The sequence below is a fragment of the Ambystoma mexicanum genome, chromosome 9, assembly GCF_040938575.1.
Source record: "Ambystoma mexicanum isolate Mex_15411 chromosome 9, UKY_AmexF1_1, whole genome shotgun sequence".
Taxonomy (NCBI): domain Eukaryota; kingdom Metazoa; phylum Chordata; class Amphibia; order Caudata; family Ambystomatidae; genus Ambystoma; species Ambystoma mexicanum.
This window is the reverse complement of record NC_090931.1, coordinates 80,092,231-80,117,051: the sequence shown is the minus strand read 5'-3', so window position 1 is coordinate 80,117,051 and position 24,821 is coordinate 80,092,231. Positions and strand designations below refer to the sequence as shown.

Here is a 24,821-nt window from a genome sequence, read left to right as displayed (position 1 = left end):
GGTAATCGATGCCATTTCTGAAGATAAATAGCAGTTGTGCTAATATTCTTGCAAGTATGTGCTCAGTTCTAGATTTCAAATAGATAATAATAGGTATAGGAGCTATGCAAAGGTACATTTTTAGCTTGAAACTTTAGACCAGCTAAAAATGCAGTTTCTAAATATTCGTGACGCATCGACCCGTTCGCGAACATGTCATGTCCCGAAAGTCTGCGATGACATCCGACATCTGCTATCGTTGGCGGACACAAACGGTGGAAAAAGTTTAGAATCGGTTTAAAAATGTTGCTAGTATGTGGCGAATGGCACAGTTTTAACTTCAAACTTTCTACATCACCCGAAAATGCTGCTCTATTGGGGGTAAGTATAATATTAGGAAGTTGTATCAAGTTAGGGTGCATTAGTAAAAACCCATGAAATTTAGTGAAACCATTTTGTTAAAGAGACGTTATGGTTAAGTTGCACTAATAAAAACCTATGAAATTCAATCAAAAAGCCTTGTTAAAAGGACATTATATTTACAAGTAAAACAGAAAACCTCCAGAAATTTGCCAGTTATGGTAAGCTAAGCAACCATAACTCGCACCATCAGCGTGCACTGCTAACACTAACACTCAGAACATCAAAGGTGACATCACAAATGTAATTTATAATGCAAAGTTTCTACAACGGCTTGTGTTTACAATGTTGGTAGCAAAATGTGAGGGGTGGTTAGGACACCTATTTAGTAGTTGATGTATTAAATAATGTACTCCTGTAAGCAACATTTTATATTGCAGTGTTAATTAAAACCTAATGATACATAAACATAAGTAATGGCTGCAGCATGCACCATAGAAGTACAGAATGTGTAATTAGTCAATGTTGCCTACTAAAATAATGAATGGTACTTTAGCAGCGTTTTTAGTAATGTTAAATGTGAAATATAAAGTAATAATTCAAGACTTGGGACATAATTGAGTTAGTACAAACAATACATATAAATATGCAAATCAAACGAGAGGCACAAACAGGGAAAGTAGAGTAAACCAAAAAGAAACATCACCATAAAAAGTTAATAATATTAAAGTTCATCTTTATGTATACAAGTGAATTGTGTTTGAAACCTGCTTATTGTTAAATATATGTAAACCATGAGCTGAACCCTAACAAAAGTGTATAAAAACATACAAATAGATTCATGTCTACATGTACCACCTTTTTAATGTTCATATTTTCACTGTCAGTAAACAAAACTGCCTAGCCTACACATGTCGGTGAACAAAAACAAGTGGCCCAAATACAAATATGTGATATCAGTGATGTGATCAATGACGTTTGAGATGCCATTTTTGATGTTCTGGGTGTTGGTGTTAGCAGTGCATGCTGGTGGTGCGAGTTATGGTTGCTTGGCTTACCATAACTGTCGAATTTCTGAGGGTTTTCGGTTTTACTTGTAACCATAACATCCATGTATATGCTATATATGAGCCAGCAGAGACATCCTCGCTTGGTACCCAGACCTACTCCTCTGAGTCCTTGCAAATGTGCTTCAACATGCTCCCTGCTAGAAGCATTGCAAATGTTCCAATGTGTTGCTTTATACTGTCACTCTAGTTGTAAAAGAATATCATATAGTTGTGTTAGCCATAGCTGCAGGCAATAAACCTTTCTCTCATGACGTGCCAAAGGACCAGCTGTAGCGGGGAAATCCTGGGGAAAGCACTGTGATGTCATCCTCCAGGAGCATTGTGGCTCCAGTTTCACATCTGCGTCCTAGTCAAAGTTGTATAATGTAATATGCGTTTATACCGTGCCTCTAACCACTGCAATGCTCTCCCAGCACCAAGGCCTGTCTGGAGGGAAGGAGGTCTGTTGCCAGACCTTGGTCTGTGGGACGAAGATGAAAGTGGTTGGTACACTTCTTACACAGCATCTTTGTCAGGGAAGTTTTTCCCTCTGCTTAAGAAGGCCTACTTGTTTTGCCCACACTTTGTGGAAGCACAGTTTTCTTAGATGATGGCTCTCTGGGTGTGCATTACTCGCACCTGCGTTGGCTTTCTACTTCCATGACTGACCACAAATTGAAAGAGGCAGCACAATGAGTAACTTGGGACTTACCCATGGCCTCCCACTGACCAGGAAAGCAAAAACTTCAAAAGAAGCATCCTGCTTTGCTCCAAATATGACTTTGTCCCTAAGGATTTTTTAAACCGCCTGGATCTGTTCCTCCTTCTGCAAAGCACTGACTCCTCACCTCTTTAAACCAGCTTTATTATGAACTTAATTACCTTACTGCTAATCTCAATGTCACTGCCTCATCTTTATCCACACCACTCCTTATCTTTTTAGTTTTGGTATTTGGTGGCACTGTAGGTCCTGCCTAAAAGCCAAAACAATTGTCATGGTAATTGACAATAGGAGAGAGATGCAAAGGGGGACAAGCGGCATGTGGTTGTTTGCCTTTTTACCCACCCATTGACCGCCAAATAGCCTTGCTAATCCCTACAGCTATCCCACCTACAATCTGCCCCTCCAAAACACCCCTACCTCTGGATCTCCTTTAGCCAGCTCTGTGCTTTGAAGGGGAGGTAAGAGTTATTTCTAAAAGCCCTCCTGAAATGTAATGGCTTAATTTGCAGCTGCAAACAAGTTCCGGTGTACTAAATGCCTTCAGCTACTTGATGTATAAGCAGTATGTATGGTCTTGCATCCATTCTGGGAGGGGTCAGAAATGTGAGGCGGACAACCTGGTAAAGGTTTGTTAAAAGATGCCATTTTATTAACTCAAAAGGGTTTGATAAACGCATCACTATCCCTAGAATTTCCCTGCCTAGCAAAATAACTCAAGGAAACACTCTAACAAAAGGAATCGGTCCCTCACACCTATGCGTACATCAAATGCATAGGGAATATATGGCAATTCAAATATAACAAATAACAGTTATGTTTAACATAAAACTAATAACTGTGTATCCTTCTAACTGTCATGATCCCTACCCTTGACCCCCACTGTCAAGTCAGCCTGCCAGGTAGGGCCAGGTTTCGAGGTGGCATTATGGCCTTAAAGGCCTTAAAATCTCGCCCGAGACTCTCTTGGAGTCAGTCCTGGCGCCTTTGGCACCAGGCTCATAATCACTATGGAGAACACCTTTAGGTTGGGACTGTTTTACTTGGAACTACTTTCTTGGGAGCTTCAGTCAACATGGAGGCACTCGCATAGCTCAGTTGCCAAGAACTGAGCTATGCAGGATAGTGTTTAGGGTGTGGCTGGCCTTAAACCACACCCAAACAGGAGAACACGCTTCGCATTATTCTGCTGTTTGCAGCGGAACGCTCACCGTATCCAGTTGGATCTCCAGTATTATTTGATGACAGCTATTCTTGGAACCGCATGCCTGCAATAAGAAAAAACATTGTGTTTGGAATCCTACCTGTGAGCAGCATCCTGTCTTCAGCCCATCGTCTGCTCCTGATTCTGCTTACCTGGAGACATTCGACCAGCGAACTCCATCATCTGGGCACTACATGCTTCCCGTAACGCAGCAACCTGAAAAGGGGACAGAGAAGAACAGCATTAGTGAGCGCATACTCACGGTTCCACTCAAACAACGAAAATCACAAGATTCTTACTGGATCAGTCGCCTCTTGTTCAGCATCATACTGGAACATCATTGCAACCGGCGAAGAGCACCTTGGCTTACAAAGGTAGGAGAAAGACCCAGGTTAGCATATACAAGGCAAAACAGCGCAGTGCATCACGCATTACTTACCGGACAGCATCGCGCACACCGTGCCTTCATTTACCGGCTCGTGCTCAGCTTCAACCCGCACAAAAAAAGCCAAAATCTCTTTGCATACCTAAAGAGAGGAAATAAGACATTAATAACAATAAGAGGAAGGAAGGAAAGAACAGACTAGAACACAAAGACTGTAAAGCAGCAACACCTACCTTAGACACTCAAAAGGGCTTGCACCAGTGAAGCAACTTGGTTGCTCACGCGCACACGAGACTACGCACCCCTGCCACGAAGAGCAGGACGGAGAGCATGCCTTCTAAGGAATTAAGGTGAGGAGAGGGCCAAGGGAAGGTTTTGAATCCAAGGGAGGTGGGAAGACACCCTTCCAGAGACAGTTAATTCTTGAATCTAGCTCTCAGGCTCAGCTTCTATCAGTGGCACTACCCAGGGATCGGGGAAAGGGTTTGTGGCGCATATCGTCCAACCAGGGCTGAGTGGCGTCCCCGTGGATACCAGGTGAACATAACAGTAACCTGTGTTGGATTCTCTTCCCCAGATTCAAAGCAGGATTTTCAATCAACAGTTCAAAATAGAAAAGTTTAGTTTTGCAACCAACTTCTGATTTATAAAGTTCTTCTTGCTTCAAAATTCTTTCTCTTGGACTTTGTCCAACAGTTCAACTAGACAGGGCTGTATCTCTCCACTTGTAGCAATGAGTTCAGAACAACTTTAAAAGTCTTAGGAAACAAAACACTTCCATGTTTATCTGTGTGAACAATAATGCTTTGTCAGGATGATTCTACAACAGTTCACGAAATACCTTTGTGGTCTTGCCACGTCTCAACTTTTAACCACAACAGAGTACTTCAATGACTTCTTCCTGGTCCACTAACCTGCCAGGACTAACATTAAAAAGTGCCTATCCTGGTGTACTTGCCTGCCAGGACAGAGGTCTCCTAAAACTACTACAAGTACTTCTGTGGTGAGGTTCACTTCAAAGCATTTTGTGAAGTCTTTGACTTTCAGCAACATCAAACTTTAACATTTCTTCAGGGAAAAACTGATGCACATTGGTGCTGTTTGTGTCACTCTTTTGATGTCCCCAGGCAATGCAGGTAATGCTCCTCTCCTCCGGAATACTTTCTGTCATTTTCCCATGTTTACATCAACCAAACACTGACAATGTCTCTCTATCACACTTGCTCTTCTTTGGCTTACACAATGTTTGTGGAGGTTTTTCCAACTATGGCCGCTTCCTCACTCTGGCAATAAGGGTTATAATTAGCTTGCTTTATTATGGCCCCTTCTTGGCTTTGGCAATGGTAGTTATTGCTAACTGATTTTAGTATTGCCCTCTCTTGGCTTTGGCAATAAAGTTGGCCTTTATAATAATAATTATAACCTTTCATTTCTTGTCTGTTCACCAAGTTCTTATCATGGTACTTCAACTTCTTTCTGTCAGTTCGGTATTCAAAATGATCATTAGTGGCCAGCGAGCAATTATCGAGTGCCCCGGGGTTACCTAACAGTGATAAACTTGCTGGTTGCTGCATACGTGTCTGCTTGCTCCACTACCACAGTGCCTTCTGCTTCCTCCGCCGGCTCCTGCACGGCAAACTGTTTCGTTTAACTTCCGGTTTGGAAAGGAGCGTGGCTCGCACCTGAAGCACTTCGGTGCTCGTTTGCAACCGGAGCACATTGACAATAAGGAGAACCTGTCCCTCCAGAGGGGGGGGGGAAGCTTTTCGCAATAAGGCTTCCTGCCATGCAACCTCTGCATACAAGGCCATTTAAGGTAGATATCCTCTCGGAACAGTCATCCGCTCCGCAAGTGGCGGCGGCTACAGCGTCTCTGTGCCCCTTCTTCCTCATCTGCCACTGCGACCACTCCACCTCCTACTTCTAATCGCTTGCACCTGAGGCTGTCTTTTATATTCAAGTCATTAGAACCACTGGACTGTACCTTGCAGTGTAGTGCCACGAAGTGCCAGTACTCTAGTCCCCCATTTTCAAATGATTTCTTTTGTTCTGAACATTGTCTTCAACTTTACTCACGTCACTCTTCTCATTAATTACACCTCCAACAAGAGTTTTAAAATGACCCAATGATTGGTTTGAATTAAAAGGAAAGTTAACGTCAGAATTTAAGATATTAATATTCTAATGTCCACATCGATCGTTCTCCTGTTGATTACAAGAGTTTTCACCACTATAAATATGTGCAACTTTGTGAAGGTAAGTTTTATTCTTGATAAATGATTGCTTCAGCTTCAAGGGAGAATCCGATTCAGAAGCCAGAGTATTAAGGTTCTGTTTCCTGTATTGATTATGACCGTTTTTTATAACCAACGAAAGGGGTAGGTTTGGGAAGGGAAACCTCACTGTGACAACAAGCCATAATATACTCTGGTATCACGGACATCTCTCCCTCTGAGGAGGACAAATAATGCGTTTCTCCATGGAGTCTTTCTTTTCTTTTGGGGTCCTTCTACTCCCAGGTGATTCTCCTGGCTAATTCCACCCCCAAGGTTGGCATCAGTAGGAGCGGTCTTCCCCTGGTCACCTAGCAGGCGACTTTAGGTAGGGTCCTTGGGAGGACTTGGCAGGATTCTTCAATTCCTTGCACTGAATTCCCCTCAAAAGAAGCATTGGCAAAGCCAATGGTTTTTCCCCTTGCATAGGCCTTAGATACGCCTTTGACAGGTACTGCCGTGATCTCTCTGGGTACTAATCTCATTTGGCAGTTGTTTCCATTTTAAGAGCAGGTTGTACCATTATGGCTGTGCCTGAAAATGTCCTCTACCAATGCTGTATGAAAGCCAAAACTGTTGGCTTTGCCAATTCTTGTTTTCTACCCTGCCTATACTCTAAATTGCATGCTATACACTAGAGCAGGCAGAGAACACTTCACAAGAATCAGAGTAATAAGTAACTGATTTTGGTGAAATACTACTTAATTCTTGGCTGGTATTTGGGGTTTTCCTGTATAAGGCATCTAGAAAAATGCATCCATTCTGATGGTATTAATTGTTCAAAATGAATGGATTTAATCTTTTTATTTATAAAAAGCTGGAGGAAAAGTAATTAATGGGGTGAGGATGTGAATGGGTCAGAGCCTTAGAATTTCATGGCAAAGTAGATCATCCTAGCCATGTAAGGGGTTCACCCTGAAATGCATTTATTCTCGCTAGTGTCTAGCTTGTATTTTTCATCTAACATCATTTGACAGTTACCCAATCAATTCATCTTAAACATTACAGAGTGGTACATTTCACTGCAGACACTAACACCGAAAAACACTGCAAACATTAAACAAATATATAAAGGTAGTGGGGAAAGGAGTTAAAATGGGTCAGGATGGTGTTGCGGTGGTGTTATAAGGGTAGGAAAATGGGGGGTTTGTGTGGGGGACCCCCCCTAGATAAAGATAAAAAATTCTGTGTTTTTCAGTGTTTTGCCCGCGATGAAATTTACCACTCTAATTGTTGTCGGTAAAATCACATTTTAACCCATTTGACATTAAAATATAGAAGAGTTCGTATCCTTATAGACATTTTTCTCTTCTTCCAAGGGGACATAGTCTATCAAGGAGAGAAAATACTAAACTGCTTTATGTGGATTAATTGAGTGACTTCTTTTTGATTCTTCAGTGTGACAATATTCTCCTATTTATCCTGTCTATTTGTTTCCCTTATGTCTACAGGTATGTCTATGTATTCCACTGCCCTGATGGGCCGGGCATGGAATGCCCCCTGTTGATTGACCCTTCTGGGGCCTACTTCAGAAGGGAGGGCCTGGCCGGCAATTACATTGGTGGGATTTCCCCCACAGAGGTGAGTTTGTGCCACCCCCCCCCCTTTTTACTTCGCCCAGAAAACGTAGTCTGCACTTACCTCGTGTACTTTCGCTTTGCCAGACATTTACTTTATCATGCATATACTTCTTTGTGCCTGTCTAGGTCCGACCCCTGTTGTTCCCATGCACGTGTTATTCTGGTCCTCCGTAAGTCCGATGTAGCACAGGAAGCTGGTGTTTAATCCGGCCCCCGGAAGGGCGGTGAGGAAAACCATCCCCTGCTACTAGTCTGTTAACTTAGCTCCCCATTGATGGTGGAGGTTATCTCCCAACACCACGAGGAAGAACTTCCCACATATTAACGTGGTGTCAGGCAGTGTAAACACTGTATGTGGGAAGTCTAGGAGCGAGGTTGCTATGAGAGAGCAAGGCAACCAAGGCAGGAAAACAGAAGATGAAGGAAAAGCGACTAAATGGGCAGGAAGGAATGGGGGCAGAAGCAATGAACCTGACTGAGGGGCCAAGGCAAAGGAGAGCAGGAACAAGAACCAAGAGGGGCAGCAAGAGTTGCAGGCAGTCGAAGGCAGCCAGGGGCAGACAGGCTGAAAGGCGCCAGAGCTTCCAATCAGGGCAGCGTGTTCTCCGGAAACAGGATAAATTGTGAGGCGCCTGAAACTTTTATGTAGTCTGGGTATCCAAAAGAGGCTCTGTAGCGTTCTCCCGGTTGCCCAGAGCAACAGTCCACGTAATGCGCACCACGCATGCATCGAACCGTGCCGCAGGTCGTCTGCACGGAGTGTCAGACATGGTAGCCCATGTGGACGAGATTCGCTGAAGTAACGTGGGCCATGGCAGACCCACATAGAACCAATTCCTCAAGTGCCAGCAGGCTCGCCACAGAGGGAAAGACACAGCGCTGCAGGTAAGATGGTGCTGTGCAATGTCTTCACTTCGTCTGCATCGTTGCATGATGTGGTTAAGGTTAGCCAAAGATTGTGGTCAAGGAGTGTTTGGGAGGAAGAATTTGTGGTAGAGAATAATGGAGTAAGTAGCTCTTGCATGTAATGACTAAGTGAAAGACCATGGAAGTAAAGGTATGGAGAAGCAAGTGTCAAAGTGAATGCAGGCGAAGTGAAGACTTTGGCATCAGCCAAAGAAAGGGATCGTGTGACCTAAAGAGTTGGAGCAACTTCTCTAATTAGGGTGGAAGAGTGGATGCTTATTATTCTTGGTGTCGATTCTTGTGAAGCCTATGCTATAGCTTTCTGTATTAGGTCTCCGTTGTTGTAGCAGAATGTTGTTCAATGTGAATAAATTCCATTGGAATAAAAACATTTTAAAGTGAATTTTAAGTGGCTTCTTTGTAGAGTTGGATGGGAATTGGAAAGGTTTGTATAGGGTTGCATATGAATGGACTTCAGCTAATGTTGGGGGAGGGAGGCTGAGAGTGTGCTTGTAAGCAGTGTGCAGGCATTCAGTGGTGTACAGGCCCAAACCACGGTTGGTTGCTTTTTAAAGTAATCTATGTATGTGCCAAGAATGGAGGTTTGTACGTATGCGCATCCATTTCTTCCAATCACCTTATGAAAATGTAATCAACAGGAGAAGGTAAATATTAAATGCCAATAGCTTAATTGAAACATAAGGGAACGAATCCAGCTATTTGTAGTGCTGCTAGGACAGAGGGAAAATCCAAGGGGAGCAGAATGCTCTTAACCAGGCGGCGAGGACTTGAACATCCCTTTAGCAGACACCAAGAATAAGGTTCAATCTTAGGGAGGGTCATCCTATGGCTCACAGAAAGCTCTCCCTGTAGCCCATTGTGCATTAAATAGGAGATGGCCAACCCCTACTCAAGTCCTTCTCTAAGGAACTCGAAAATCCAGAGTGGATCACAGGACTGTGGTGCAGCCCCCCCCCCCAAACCCCCTGCCCACCCCCACAGCCTTTTCATTGGCCCCACCTTGAAAAAAACAGACCACGCCTGTTATGGGTCTTCTTTTAATGTAGAGGGGCGTCTAGAACCCTGAACAGTCAGAGCCACCTCAGATGACATTCCCTTTCCCATCCGGTCTTTGTGCTCATCAACAGTGCTGATGGAGAGCTGGTAACTGTAGTGGCAAACGCTGCCACTGAGGGGATGGGCCCTGCTGCATTAACTCCAACCATCAACTCCATTTCCATAGGGGAACAATCGGGAGCATGCAGGCCTTCTCACAATTCGTCCCGGGAGGATAGCTTAACGGCAACATGTGCGCCTTGGAAGCAAGACGACATGAAGCAACACAGGTTCGATCCCCGGGTCCGCGCTTAGAAACCTCTGGGTGTTTAAGTGCGTCATAAATACGCAACTAAGACAACAAAAAAAAACAATTCCTGTAACAGCGCCTCTATGCCCGCGGGCTGTGTGAGCGCTTTAAAAATGCAAAATAAAAAGTATATTTCACAAATAAACAAGCCATTGAGGGTAAGGGAGAGGGGGGTGAGAGAAGCTTCAACGGCCAACTTGGGACAGGGTGTCCCAGTCCCCGCACAAGGGGCTACTGTATGAGGGACATAATCTCAGCATTTGGGAGTTGGAGGACAAAGCCATTAGTTCATCCATGGAAGATCCATCGTATTCCGATCTCAAAGAATACGAGGAGACAGTGAGAGTTCCTGGTAGGAGGACTACGCATCCTGCTTAAGGTGTCTGCCTCTGCGTTCTTTCACTGGAATGCAGGTCATAAGGGTGGCTTCCACCAATGATTTGCAAAGTGTTCCACTTTGCAGTCCATAAAACATTTCATCATCTGATTGCCCATGCAGACAGGTACTGGTCGACTATTCACTAGGTTAGAGAATTATTAGAGAAGTAAATGATTGTCATCAGTTCAAAGAATTGTTGGCTTCTGCTACTTTTGAGAGGCTCTGGGCAGAGTTTTTTTCCATTGTCAAACCAGCACTTTTAGCTGGCAGCAGTGGTGAGGATTAACTGTGGCATTGGTTGGGTGTTCAGACCCAGACAGAATGACTTTTCTGAACCACCAGGGCAGCTTTGCAGCCATGTCCTGTCACACCGGGATTGGAACCCACGAGATAAGACTGATGGCAAGTGCCAGGTGTATGTGGCCTGGCTAGTTGGGCTACATGCTGGCCCTCTGGGAACACAGAAAAGACACAGACACCAGTGTAATAATAAAAGGCTGTATTAAATGTGTAGTATGTGTGTGTTTATCCGTTTAGGTGTATTGGAAGAATCCATCCAGCCCACCATGGGGCTGGATGGAATGTTGAAATAAAGAACAATAGAACAGAACTCCCCTGCCCAAGAATGGGCAGGGAAGAGAAAATAATAGAGAGATTAAAAGAAAGACAGTTGGAGAGACAGTTAAGAGAAAGGGAGAAGAAAGAGAGAGACTTACCTGGGAGTGGTTGCTGCCTCGAGCGGCCCCCTAGGGCCTTAATCTTCTGATGAGCACTGGGCGGCGTATTGGGGCTTCCCGCATGGACTATGAGCAGGGAGGCTGAGCTGCTAAGCCAGGGGCAGCTTGGCCTCTCCTGGGACGTGGCGCCTGTCGGCCCGCCCAGCCGGGCTCTAGAGACATTTATGACCCGGGCAGCGTGGTGGTGCCTGCCTGGCCCGCCTCATGGCCTGCAAAGCAGGCCTGTCATCAATGAAATCCTCCAGGGTTGTGTATGTCATGAGCAGCCTGGGAGGGAATGCAGCGATACGCCGAAGCCTGCTACACCCAACATTGAGGCTGTGGTGAAGTACCGGGTCGCTCCGTTGAGTGGTCTGGGAGAAGGAAGCCCCGGGCTGCCCAGCCGAGCGGCCCGGGTGAAGACGTGGCCCGCCACCTGCATTGCTGACGGGTCTGGCCAGGAGGAGGGGTGAGCGGTGTGGCGTCCCCGTAGCAACAGGGATGCTTCTGACATAGAATATGGTGCCTGGGCCACACTGTGACTTCAGGTAGGCCCCCAGTCAACGGGACCCACCCTAAAAAAAAGTCACGTCGGTGATGTTGTGTGGGCCCCCCAGCCAACGGGGTCCACCCTAAATTAAGATGTATACTGTGGGTCACGGCAGCGAGTGTGTGCGGTCCCCAGGTGCATAGGGGGCTGCCCAGGATATTATAAAGGGCGCTTGTTGTGCGGTGGCCCCACGTGGTCGATGTGGCCACCCTGGAAGATGGGGTCAAGCCCCATCATCTGTGGCTATCAAGAGCAGCAGCCCTGCACAAGGACAGACCTGCAAGGTACTGTGAAGAGGTGACTGACTGCAACAGTCACCCATTATAATATAGTGTTTTATGTTGTATGTATGTTGTGAGTCAATGTATATGTGTATGAGTAGTTATGTGATTGCTGTTATGTAGGTTAAATGTTAAGTAGGGGGAGTTAAGCAGTTGGGGCATTAGGGGAATGTTAAGTAGGGATAGATAGAATATTATGTAGATGGCCATTGTTATTAATTGGGGTAGAGGAGTTACCCTGGCGCAAGATAGGCGGTTAGGTTGGCTGCCTGCTCAAGGCTGCCTTGAAAGATGGGACCACCTGCAGAGGCCATCCTCTGGCCTAATTCTCCATGTGGGTGGTACCTGAGTTCAGGAAGGGGATTGGCTGCGGCAAGCTCATCCTTGGGGTCCCTGAGACCCCTTCAAGGAAGGGTGTGCTGAAGTAGCAGGAGCTCACATCAGGGGACTCCTACGGTCTAGATTTTAAGAATGGGTATGTAAGAGGGGTCCTCATTGGGATCCTTATAAATGTTCACTCTGGCGTCTGTGTCTGTTCATCTTCAAAGAACTCGGGATGTAGCCCATCTCCTGTTTACAGCAATTTTATTTGGCAGGTGCAGCTCCCCTCCCTACCCAGCGGGCTGCTATTCATGGGACCTGTCTCTGGCTCGGGGAAGGGAAGAGTACACCCTAGCATGGACCAGTGCCGGGAAACTAGGGGCTACATGTACATGCGCCAAGGGAAGGTTGACTCTCCGGATGCAATCTCGCTTTGGACTTGCACTCACTGACGAGGCTGATGGGCAAGCATGAGGTGGAAGAGCTTTCCGTCTGGACTTAATTCTCTCTGATCTTTGGGGTGCTAGCAATACAGTATGGCGGAGGGTGTTGAAGTATTCCCCCCTACACGTTCCAGCACCAGAGGGGATCTAGGTGTGATATTCGGTACCCCACGATCCACATGTGCCTTTTGCATGGAGCAGACGGGTCGTCTCTTTTTGTACTTGTGCAGTGGTGTGAATGGACCAGCCAGTTGTCTTATGCATGTGTGTACTTTTACCCCTTCTCCGTTTAAGAGGGACTAGAGGAGCCAGGCCCTTCGTAAAGACCCTTTTTAACCCGAAAGAAAGAACCTCGAACTGGACTTGGGAACCAAGAATTGCAGATCGTGTTGGTGCACATGCTTGATTGGGATGTGAAAATATGCATCTTGCAGGTGGATCGCTGCCATGAACTCTGTACTACATCCTTTTGAAGATGTACTACCGATTGCTTCCTTAATATGTGTAGGACAAATGTATCCATTCACATTAGATCCGGGATGGGTCAGAATTGCATGAAGGCTTCTGAAATAAACCAGAAAAATATAATTTTCCTTCTTGCGATGCCAGGATCCTTGTAATAACCCCCTTGTTTAGTAGAACATGGATACCTTGTAGTTGTGCCGCTGCCTTTTCCACATTCTTTGGAACAGACCTCCTTATTAAAGAAAGGAGGTTTGTGAGGGCTGGGGACTGTGAACTCTATGCATTAACCCCCATTTTACAGTAACTACTGGTCCGTGATGCTTTTATACCATATAGAAAGGCATTCTTCCTCCCAGTTTGGGGAGCAGTGCCAGTCCACAAAGAGAAGGATGTCAGTCAGGATTACAGTTTATTTGGGCTCGGGATACCACTGCCCCCTGGCCACATTCTGTCTCTTGCTATCTGGAACAATGGTTGCTGTGTTGCTGGATTGTGTGTTTCCCAGTTTTGAGCATGCACTGTTAATTTGGAGTCTTCCTGAGCCGGTTTCATTAGTTGAGCAAATTTCGACCTAGAACGTTGATCTTAAATAATGCTTTCTGAAATGCATCTGCTTTAAGTTAACAAAGGCAGAATTGCTGTCTGGCACAGACAAGATTTCCTGCTGCAAGGGTGTCCGCATTCAGAAAAGCAGCAATCGGCTGAACTTGCGTGTCCATAATGACTAACTTCATTGTGAAGAAGGGTCCTTACTTCGTTGCAGTACAAATGGCGGAGAAATCCTGCAGTGGCGACTGCACGACGCGTGTTGCATTTTTATTAATCCCCGATTGAAAAGAGATAAATGTGCTGCATGGGGGGGGGGTGGGGAGGGGGAGTGGTGGGCGGTGGGAGAAGAGTTGCATCCTGCAACATTGCCAGTGCTGTGAATAAAGAGTTATCAATCTGGGTTTTTGGGGAGTAGGGTAGTGCCCGCCCCTTGGCTAGCATACACCTTTTATTAGAATTGACATTGAACAAGGGAAATGCTGTCTGCAAGTTTCTCTAGAGCAATGGTCTTTCAACTGTGTGGCCCTGAAGGATGTTCTTGGGGGTGGTGGGAGGGCTTCACAAATGATCTTTGATAAACAGTTCTAGCTTGTAGGGGGCCTGGAAATAATATTTTTACTCAAGGGGGGGGGGGGCTCCTCATTCTCACAGCAGGAAGCTTGAAGGGTTTAAAAGAAATTGACATCCATTAAAACAACCAGGTGGGTATGTGACGCAACTCCAAACTCTCATCCAGCAGTCTAGGCATGTTTGATGATTGGCCTTCAGTTAACTTGTTTTGAGAATGAGATCTTTGCCAGCTCTAGTCAAATATCAGATATAGTTCACAAAGGAAGGGCTTTTAACTTACTAGTGCTGGGTGGACAGATTGTTGTGAATTAAATACCTAGACCACTCGCAACGCTCACTAATCAATCCAGGTAGACTGTGTACATCTTATTTGTCAGCTGGTTACAAGCTTTAGAAAGAAGCTGCTTTGTTAATGTTGATATTGCTTGAAGGCTTAAATGCTTAATTTGTATGCAAACTATTGCAGTTGTTATCCAAATCATGTTTTTATGATTAAGAAACAAAAATAAACGATAACGTGGAGAGATGAGACTACCAATAATTAGACATTGGATCAGTTGCTGGAGATTGCCATGAAATATTAGTTGGGATGTTTAGTATTTGTTGAAAAATTATTTTTTCAAAGGCTACATTTGTTGTGGGGCATCTATGTTTTGGCACATTAAGATTTGTGTTTTAATATTAAAACTTTGCTCCTGCCAAAATGTAGGCAACTAGCTATTTTTCACAAGTGACTGATTCATTCAATGTTAGAAATTCATGGCAATGTGTTCACTTTTGTAGCATGTTATAAAGTCACTCACTGCCCTTCTCTGTATCTTCTCAGGAGGAAGAACCAGACATCAGCGACCTGGAAGTTGATCACAGCTTCTTCCAGGAGAGGTTGTGGCCAAAATTGGCTCATCGTGTTCCTATTTTTGAGTCTCTTAAGGTAGCTATTTTTGAGGGCGACAGTCACTTAATATTCCTATAACTATGTGATCTCCATGCCTTCAAGATGTTGCATGTTTTTGTGCTTTGTGTGTTGGCAGTACTGCTGCAATTTTCTTACATACATTTTATTAAAGTGGGGATTCAAAACGTAAATCCAGAGAAACTGCTTTTGCTGGCCTTAAACGAGGAAGATAAATTCCTATTTTAAAGTCATACGCCTCACCTTTTTTTCCATAATGCGGATTGGTGGGATGCAGCCTCAAATGGTCATGAGCAACCAACCTCTTTCATGCTTTGGTGGAGACCGGAGTCTGATTTGTTGATCTTTTACCATTGCATAGAGCCCAGAAAATGAATGGTTGGTCTCCTAATGTAGACATCTGTAATTTGGTCATAGATACTTGGCATATCCTGTGCTTTCAGCCTGGTCCTTGGGGATATTGATAGGAAGCAGCCATTATGACTGCTTCACTAATGTATTTAGTGCTAGATGCACTTGCTCACCATGTGTCTTGCTTAATTTGGGACAGCTGAATATCCATATTAAAGGGGCTCTGGGTGTGGAATGAGCACTTATTTTATTCACCAAGAGGGGTCTAGCAGAGCAGGTGAAGTGTGGGCAATGAGGGGAATACCTACCGGACGGTGTGCATGTGTGTCAGCACATATTAGTGTCTTGTCTTCCTCCAAAGGTGAAGAGTGCTTGGGCTGGTTACTATGACTACAACACCTGTGATCAAAATGCCATCCTGGGGGTGCATCCATTGGTGAACAACATGTACCTTGCCACAGGGTTCAGCGGGCATGGCCTTCAACAGTCGCCGGCGGTGGGCAGAGCCATAGCTGAGCTCATACTGAAGGGAAACTTCCAGACTCTGAATCTCGGCACCTTTGCCTTCATGAGGTTCTGCAGGGGAGAGAAGGCCTTGGAAAGAAATATTGTGTGACGGCAACCAGAAAGAAGATCTGGTTAAAGGAGCTGCAGGTTTGTATACTCTTCTTGGGTCATGTGTATTACGAAGGAATGTGTCCGGAGGGACATCCCAAGTCAGTAGCACTGGGTTGGCGAGTCTTGAGTATTGTTGGTCACTTGGTTGAAGCCCATTTTATACAAAGCCTACAGCAGTGATATTCCTGAAATTAGTAGTTGGTATTATCCAGTCCTTGTTAACCTCTAACAAAATAACACCATCACAAATGGATTTGTGTGGACTGTAGCAGAGGACAAGCGATCTTTGTCACTAGCCTAATGGGTGCATCTGAGGGAGCAGTTTTGTACACTTAGAATCTAGTTTTTGCAAAACTGCATCTTTCTTGGTAACTAAATTCACACAAGTAACTGGAGGTGGATGTGTCGTCGGTGGGTGCTGTGCAAAAAATAACCACACAAGTAAGGACACATGTGAAAAGAAGTTGACCCAAATTCTTTTTTTTAAAAAACCTTTATATTTTAAACACACAAAATATAATACAATTGAACAATCAATATCCTCAAATAAGTAATTATAACCTAACATAGCTAAAACAAGTGCCAGAAACCTAAAAACACTTGCATAAAAAAACCCAACCCTCCCACCCAAGAAGAAGACAGAAATTAAAATGAGACTGGTACAAATCAATACATTTCTCGCATATCATAAGTGACCATTTTATTGTTCCTCCTGTAAATCACCCAATCAACACTTGCAAGTTTATTCATCTCATCAATCCATTCATCAAACAACGGGGCAACCTTGGATTTCCACCCCATAAGATCAACCGTTTACCAACAATAGCACTTCTGAATAGTCATTTTTCCTGAGAAACATTCAACTCACTCAACAACTCCTCATCTCCCAAGATCATAGTTTTGAAATATATGTCAAAATTCTCACCCAACACAATCTTACATGCCTCATATATATTTGTCCAAAATCCGCAGACTTATAATCACAGTTCCACAACAGATGCTTGAGGGTACCGATTTGATGGACACAACCCCAACATTCATCTGAATCCGAAAGGCCACGTTTCATCAAGCGTTCCGGGCACCAGTAAACTCTATTCAGGATCTTAATTTGCCTAGATCTTTCTCCCAGATTAAGTGAACAAAGCATTACATTCTCACACGTTCTATGCCAAACCTCCGGGGTTACATTGCAATCAATTCTCCTACGCCATTCCTCTCGGAGGTCATCATTACTCCTGTCATCAACTATCAGCTTGTATAATCTACTAGCCAAACCCTCTTCCATTTGTTTCGGTTTAGCCAAAAAAAGATTCAAGTCAATTACATTTGACCAGTCAATTTCACCAATTGATTTCTTCAGGCGTCTATAATCGACTTCTGAGAAACCCACAATGTCCCATTTTTCTTTCACTTCATCAGCAGATAACCATCTAGCATCTCTCTCAAAATCACCAATCCATTTCACTCCGCCCAAGAACCATTCTGGCCAAAACAACATTCTTCCTTTATCTCTAATCATTGGATTTAACCAAACAGAAGCTTGTGGTGACTTGAGAGCATCAACCCCCAACAGTTCCAGTAGACCACTAAGTCTCCAGTAAGAATTCTGTGGTATGCATCTTCTCACCTCCCAATTCCGTTCAGGTATTCAAGAGTGCTCTCAGATTCAACGGGCCAGAAACGCTCTCCTCCACAACCGACCAATCATCCGACACATCATCCAGAAATAAAACAAACAATTGGGCCGAAAACGCCAAGTGATAGGCTCGAAAATGTGGCACTCCCAACCCACCACAATCTACTGGCAGCTGGAGCGTCCAAATTTTGAGTCGTGGGGGTTTGCGATCCCAAATAAACGCCTGTATTATCCGCTCAAATTCCTTACAATGGTGCGGACGTATCTTCAGGGGTAACATGCTAAGAATTTAATTCACTTTTGGTGCCAAAGTCATTTTGAGTGCGTTAACCTTGCCCCACAATGATAGATTCAATAATGACCACCGTTACAAATCCATCTTGAAATCCTTACAAATTTCCTTCAAATTCTCATCAACCATGTCGTCAACCAAATACCTAAGTAAAGCATACTCGTTTCACACCACCTGAAGCCCATGGACGTGACCAAAGACTTATCACACGAATAAGTAAGGGGCATGACCTCAGATTTTTTCCAATTAATTTTTTAACCCGAGACCTCATGAAATCTAGTTAAAAGTCGTATTAAAATGGGCAATGAACTACTCAAATCCTCCAAAACAAGTAAAATATCATCCGCATAGAACCACACCGTCTGCATAACCCCCCCAACAATTCCCCCCCACATAACTCTTATTCATTCCTGAGCGCAATAGCCAATAGCTCAATCGCAATGCCAAATAAAAGTGGCGAAAGGGGACAGCCTTGCCTGGTACCCCTTTCTAGTTGAAAGGAATCTGATCTCAACCAGTTTTTTTCACATCTGCAGTGGGATTAGTATATAATAACTCAATCCAAGAAATGTAATCCTTACTTACATTCATCTCGCGCAGAACAGAGAATAGGTATTCCCAATTCAATCGATCAAATGCCTTTTCGGCATCGAGAGAAAGAACAGCAATCTCCTTATCTGAGTTCAAGGCCTGACCCATTGTAACAATCTACGGATGTTGCTCGAGGCACGCCTATTCTTTAGAAATCCCGATTGATTGATTATCGTGAATTAATGATGGAAGAAACTTTTCAATTCTCAAAGCCAGGACTTTGGACAAGACTTTATTATCAGTATTAATAAAACTAATAGGGCGATAGCTAGATGGCAAGTTATCATCTTTCCCTTTTTTTAAGAAATACCGAAATCGAAGCATGACTAGTACTTTTCGGCAATATTCCGTCCCTGTGGGACGCCAAGAACATATCCTTCAATAATCCAAGGGCTGAATCTGGTAATCTATAAAATTCAACTGGAAGCCCATCCGGCCCTGGGGACCTACCAGTATTCAATTTTCAGATCGCCGCTCTCAGTTCTTCAAGTCAGTCTCTCTTCTAGGAGTAAGCTATCTGCATCAGAAATCTTTGGGATTTTAAGGTTACAGAAGAAATCACTCCCTATACCTGAAATGTCACTCATTACGATACAAATCCATATAATATTGCCTAAATATACTATTAATCCGCTTTGGATCAAATGTAACTTTGCCATCAGTATCCAAGATCGAAGTATCTATATGCTAATCATTTATCACATTTCTCACCCCTTTCAAAATAAGTACACCAAGAGTAATATATGCTATGTTATGCTCTCTCTGCCAGAATATCATCCATTTCCCTTTTCAGTTTCCGAAGTTCTTTTAATTTAACAATGTCCGTCTGATCAAGCATAAAATCGAGAGATCCCTTATTCTCAAATCCAATTCCAATCTTTCTCATCTTTCTGCTTGACAAGCTCAGTAAAATCCCCTGCATGGTGCATTTAAATGCCTCCCACACATTCTGCAAACTGATCTCATCTGAGCGGTTCCCATCCACAAGTGATCTGCCTCAGAAACAGTCTTGTCAAGTATATATCCTCATCCCCATATAATACAAACCTAAAATGTTCCTGACAACCCCCAGCCAATACTCAACTAAGTATCAGACCTGGATAAAGCGTTAAATAATTGACACTCTCAAGATTGGGTAGAATCCCATCACACACATAAACCTCCATTGAATACCATATTGAATTCGGCTCAGTATTCAACAAAGGAAAAGCACTAGATTCTTTTAAATTCTAGCACACACAAAGCCCCATATTCGGCTCAAACCAGAAGTAATATATCCCAGGAGCACCCACGAAAGAACCCGGATCAATCCAAGGTGTTAAAGACACATCCCCCATATTCAAAGCACCATGAATTCCCAACACTAAGACGTACCATATTTCACTTGCACCAATCAACTTTGCATTCACTGCATAGCCAAACTTACTCAAAGTATCTCTGAGGATGCATCAATATGAAAAGGCATATAAGCAGACATGCAGATGTCCCCCAAATCTTAAACGGCACCCTCCACTCAATTTTAATACTTGAAGAATACTTTGAGCAGTAGATAAAAAGGGAAATACTGTTGTTGACACCGTGGACCAATCACCCGGACAGGGTTCATATCTTGTGAGCCATCCTTTCGGCAAATGGTACAGCATCTTTTCAATTGCAATGAAACATCATATAATAGTGTGCACAACATAAAACAGAAAATAACCCGGTATTAAATATGTACAAGTTGCGCTTGAATTATTTGTGAGAAGACGGCATCCCCCAATAAAAAAAACACATGCTTCATAAGGAGGTGGCATCATCAACAAATATAAAGGCCCAAGCAAGTAATCATTAATGATCAGATGATCAAAAAACTAACCACCTAAAAATACACCATCTTAAAAAAGTCTGTGGTGGGCCATTATAACAACTGAAGATCTAGTACGATGACACCAACCCCCACATGCATATATCCTAATACAGTTTAATCAAATTGCCTATAATATAGGCAAGACATGTGAAATAACATGAATAGAACATAAATTGCCAAAAGTCCAGGAAAGAATAAATGAGGAGTAACAGGAAGGCGAGTAAAGGAATAAGAAAAGTGTTCGAGGATTCAAGAAACAATACTAATGAAGGACACCCCCATCCAAGAACAGAGCGAAAATGAAACATTCAGGAAAGCATGAGCCCATAACCGAGTTCCCATCCTTCAGATACCAGGTTCACATAGAAAGACCCGAAAGGAAAAATATCCCTAGACTGCAACATATGAGGACATTTTCATAGAAGTCCGAAAACCAAAATAATATGGTGTCAGATGGAGTAATATTGTAAGAAGGCATAAATCCGGGACAAATACTTTGATAGACTGCAGGACAACAATAAGCACGCATAAACGTTCCGTCGAATCACTCCAAATGCATTGAGGGACCACATGGACTAGTGACGTGAACCTCTGGGTGTCGGCTGTAGAAACATCCGAGAAAAAACACTCCCATAAACAGCTCAGCGTAAAAGTTGGTTCCGTCAGATTCCGGTGAGTGCCATGCAATTAGTATGTCAAAGCCAAAATCCTTATACGCAACTCTCAGGCATGTAGTTGAAAAACCGCTTACCTTCCCAATTAGATGACAACTTGAAAACATCGTATTTGCAGAAGTGACGGAGTGCGCAGAACACGCCGTGAGACTATCTGTACTCGCGCACCGGCACCTCAAAACCACTGTATCACGGTACGGCTGCTGTCAGAGGCTCTCTGCACGCCTTTACATTAAAGCACCCAAATTGGAAGGAGCATGAAACCGCGGAGCGTGCCAGAGTTAGTTGAATGAGGGCGCTGTCCAAAAGAGAAATACGACGACACATGTCCAGGAACTTCGTGTAGCTGATACGTGCAGGAACATTAATGAATCCAGGTTCTTTTCTCGCAATATGCTAGGCAAGGGCAACAAAGAGGAATCTAACTTTACGTTCATAAATGAAACTTTTAACAGTTTCGTAATACGGGCGCCATTTTATCCAATGAAATTAATCTTAGTCCAAATCAAAAGTCAAAAAGAATTCTAAAATAAATAGTGAATAGTACCAGACAGGAAACATCAGATTAACTCATGAAGAGGTGATAGCGTCCCCTTTACAATTTTCCAACCATTGCAGGGCTTGTGCAGGGTCTGAAGTAGCCTTTTCACCATCCGGCAATTCAAGAGTCATCACGTTATTCCTGTTTAAAAATACCTTCATGTTCAGCTGCTTTGCCAGTTGACCCAAATTCAGTTGTATGCTTGTGTGGTTTCCACAAGACATTGGCAAACAGACCTAGGCTACACCAAGGAATGCCATTTCATCCTTGTAGAGGATTGGTGAGAAGGAAACGTTTTCGGTAGATATTGCTGTACATAGGGGTTTTCGACTTTCCAACTCCCATTAGCATTAACCCTTTGCAACATTGCCAATGGCGAGTGCTCTTTGGAGTTACAGCACAAAAGCTCTGCAGGGCCACAGGTTACTGGCACCTGCATTGCAGCGAACAAGACTGAGCTTAGCCAAACCGAAGCACTGTTCATAAGACTAGCGTGCACATGGGGAAACTGTCACATGACCAGTTCATATCTTCGCTTACATAAAGGGCACCTCACTGGCCAAACCTCTGGTTTTGTAGTAAGAATTCTCCTTTACACCCTCATCTCTTTCTTCATGGGACCTTTGTGCCAGTTTAATGAGTTAACCTACTCTCGAAATTATGTTTAAATAGCCAACCTTTCCGACTTTATGAACTAAACCTGTATGGAGCATAAGACTGAGTGTGTTTTTTCTCTTTAGGTGGCTTGCCAGTGGATCCAAGAAGGCATGGGTGCTCCGTCTTCTTTGTATCATGGCTAGTGGGTGCCAGCTGGCCTGCTCTCCCTCCATGGTACACCGATGGATACAGAAGGAATCGCACCTGGCAGTAACTACCAAGACATCCAAACAAGAAACTTAATAGGGGGATTTATGCATTTACTTTGATGCAAAAACTACAAAATGATCAGATGACAATTCCAAGTCAGCGGCTATAGCCTTCGAGATCCTGGTGCTTTGAGCCATCATCCCATGTATGCCATAGTATGAGAGATTCTTTGCAGTCATCTTACTGGGACTTTGGATACACTACTGGCTTCCAATCCTTGGTAGGTTACCAAAAAGAACATGGAGAACGGATATTGCAAAGTGGCAGTGTATAAAGGCGGTGCCGGTCGACATTGGTGCTTCCCACAAGAAGCCTTGATTCCAATCGTGCATTGATCTTCTACGTGGTGATCCACTCACGAAAGAATGGACTAATTGCACACACTCAATGTTGCTCTTTCATGATTGGATGCAATAGAAATACACACAGAATCTTTTAATTAAGTTGCAGGCTACATTTGTAAGCTAGTGTGAACTGTTCGGAGAGAACTGCAATAGGCTGATTGTTCAAAGTGCAGACATTGGTTTATTTTCAGCAAGATGGTTTTTTATCCACCCACCCCCTCACTTTATTTAATGCCACTATTGGCGCCAAAAAGTTTCAAAGGTGTCACATGCTCCGTGCACTCGTCCTGTTGCAGAACGGGTGGCCTCTGTACTGTCATACATTTCGTTATTGGCAGCCGAACATCCCCCGGTGCTACAATCTCTTCCACCAGTGGTAAAATTACAGCAGGTGTTAATTGCATTAGTTCTGGTAGTCCCTCTTGCATATAAACCTCTAAAACAAGGGTCTACCACGTGCTACTCCAGATGTTTTGGGCCACGACTGCCACAATCCCTCATCATGAACTATGCTGCCTAGGGCTGAAGGTAAGTTTAGTCTTAAACCTTTAGAGCGGCAAAGGTTGCAGACCTCTGCTCTACACGCTGGTAATGACCATATCCAATCTCTAGCAGCTTTCAACAGTTCTAGAGCTAGCCACGGCCCGCTTAAGAAATAGGTTGTGTGTGGTCACCATGCCCTCATGGGAGGCTTGGGGAGTGATTTCTGCTGCAGGGACACTATTCCTGAAATGTGCCCCAGTGGTATGCTTTGCCTGCTATGCGTTTTCCGATAGACATGGTTCCAGATGTTAGTACAGTTTGATCAGAAACAGCCTACATTCACAATAACGGTGTCCACACAGTGATAATTTACCACTAGATATGTGTATTCTCAAATGAGGGCCATTTATTTGCCTTGATGCCAAAATAACGCCGCCTGCAATCAAATGAAGGATACCTAATCTGTCAAACTACACGCCGCTCCCTTCCCTGTGGCCTAGGAGTCATTCATCACCCTCTAAAAGAGCCTTATTTGATTTGGTGGGTGTGAGCCAACAAGCATGTGGTGTAGCATTCAAGTGCACTGTGGGCCTGAAAATGTTGAAAAGCCTTCTCCATCCCTCCCTTTTTCTGCTGCAAATCCCTTCAGTCTAGGATCTAGAAAATGGGTTCTGGATTCCTTGTCCTCCTGTTCCTGTCAACTGCGAGCATGGACCGCGCAGGCTTTAAGGAGCTGTGCCCAGACCACAAAATCTGAACTGTCCAGAATGTCTTTCCTGGAAAGCAAGCCTGCTGAAAATGGGAACTGTGGTAGAGTTTCACAAACTAAATCTTAATGTTGAAATGAGTGGCTTCCAAAGGATTCGTGACTAGTAGGTGGCAGAGCAGCCTAGAAACGTCACTGCCATAGAGAGCTTCTTTTCGCCCGGGCAACAACAGTCTATTGCAGGCCCGCTTTCTGCCACCATCCGTTTGATTGCATGGATTATTTTTTCTGAAATATCTTAACATAAAATAATTAATTTTTACATTTGTAATTTTTGAATGAATTTTTTTATATCAAGAATAAGGAGCATATTGGTTATGCTTTTACAAAACGAATTTAAAAACTATTTTATTAAAAATCAAAATCTGAAATGCTTCAGTTTTCTTGTCAAAATGGAAGCGTAGGGGTGGGGGCGGGAAGAGTAGAGGACTTGTGGCTTTCAGCATTGCCGGTGTTTTGGAAGATGGAAGGGTGCAAGGTATTAGTGGGTCCTGGCACTATCAGTAACGTCTCTGCTCGTCATGCAGAGTGGCATGGGTAATAGGAGAAAATATGTCGACTATTAACTAGGTTACACAAGACCATGCCATCCACTAATCTCCAGAATGTATACAGCGTACCATAACACACTCCTTGGGGCTAGATAGGAGTTGATGGCAAACACGCAGATAGCTTAAAATCTGACCACGCACAACTGCACTTAATAACCTGATCAAGCTTCTACTAGGCCTACCTTTTCTATATAGTGATTTATTCCAGATTCCTTGTGCTTCTTAGCACTGTCTTAATATGTGCTGTT

The 24,821-nt window shown here is 43.8% G+C and overlaps 1 protein-coding gene across 2 annotated transcripts in view; it reads left to right on the top strand.

The window, feature by feature from the left end:
* The window catches only part of FOXRED1 (FAD dependent oxidoreductase domain containing 1), a 220,850-nt gene extending 196,457 nt beyond the window's left edge, over positions 1 to 24,393 (top strand). Inside the window, exons 9-12 of one of the 2 annotated variants that reach the window (XM_069614203.1) lie at positions 7,423 to 7,552; positions 14,924 to 15,028; positions 15,723 to 16,015; positions 22,303 to 24,393. In XM_069614203.1, the coding sequence (XP_069470304.1) occupies positions 7,423 to 7,552; positions 14,924 to 15,028; positions 15,723 to 15,977 (490 nt within the window). In that variant the 3' untranslated portion in view covers positions 15,978 to 16,015; positions 22,303 to 24,393. The remainder of the gene's footprint in view (positions 1 to 7,422; positions 7,553 to 14,923; positions 15,029 to 15,722; positions 16,016 to 22,302) is intronic. The other variant, XM_069614202.1, reaches the window with a different exon arrangement.
* Positions 24,394 to 24,821: the final 428 nt, after the last annotated feature.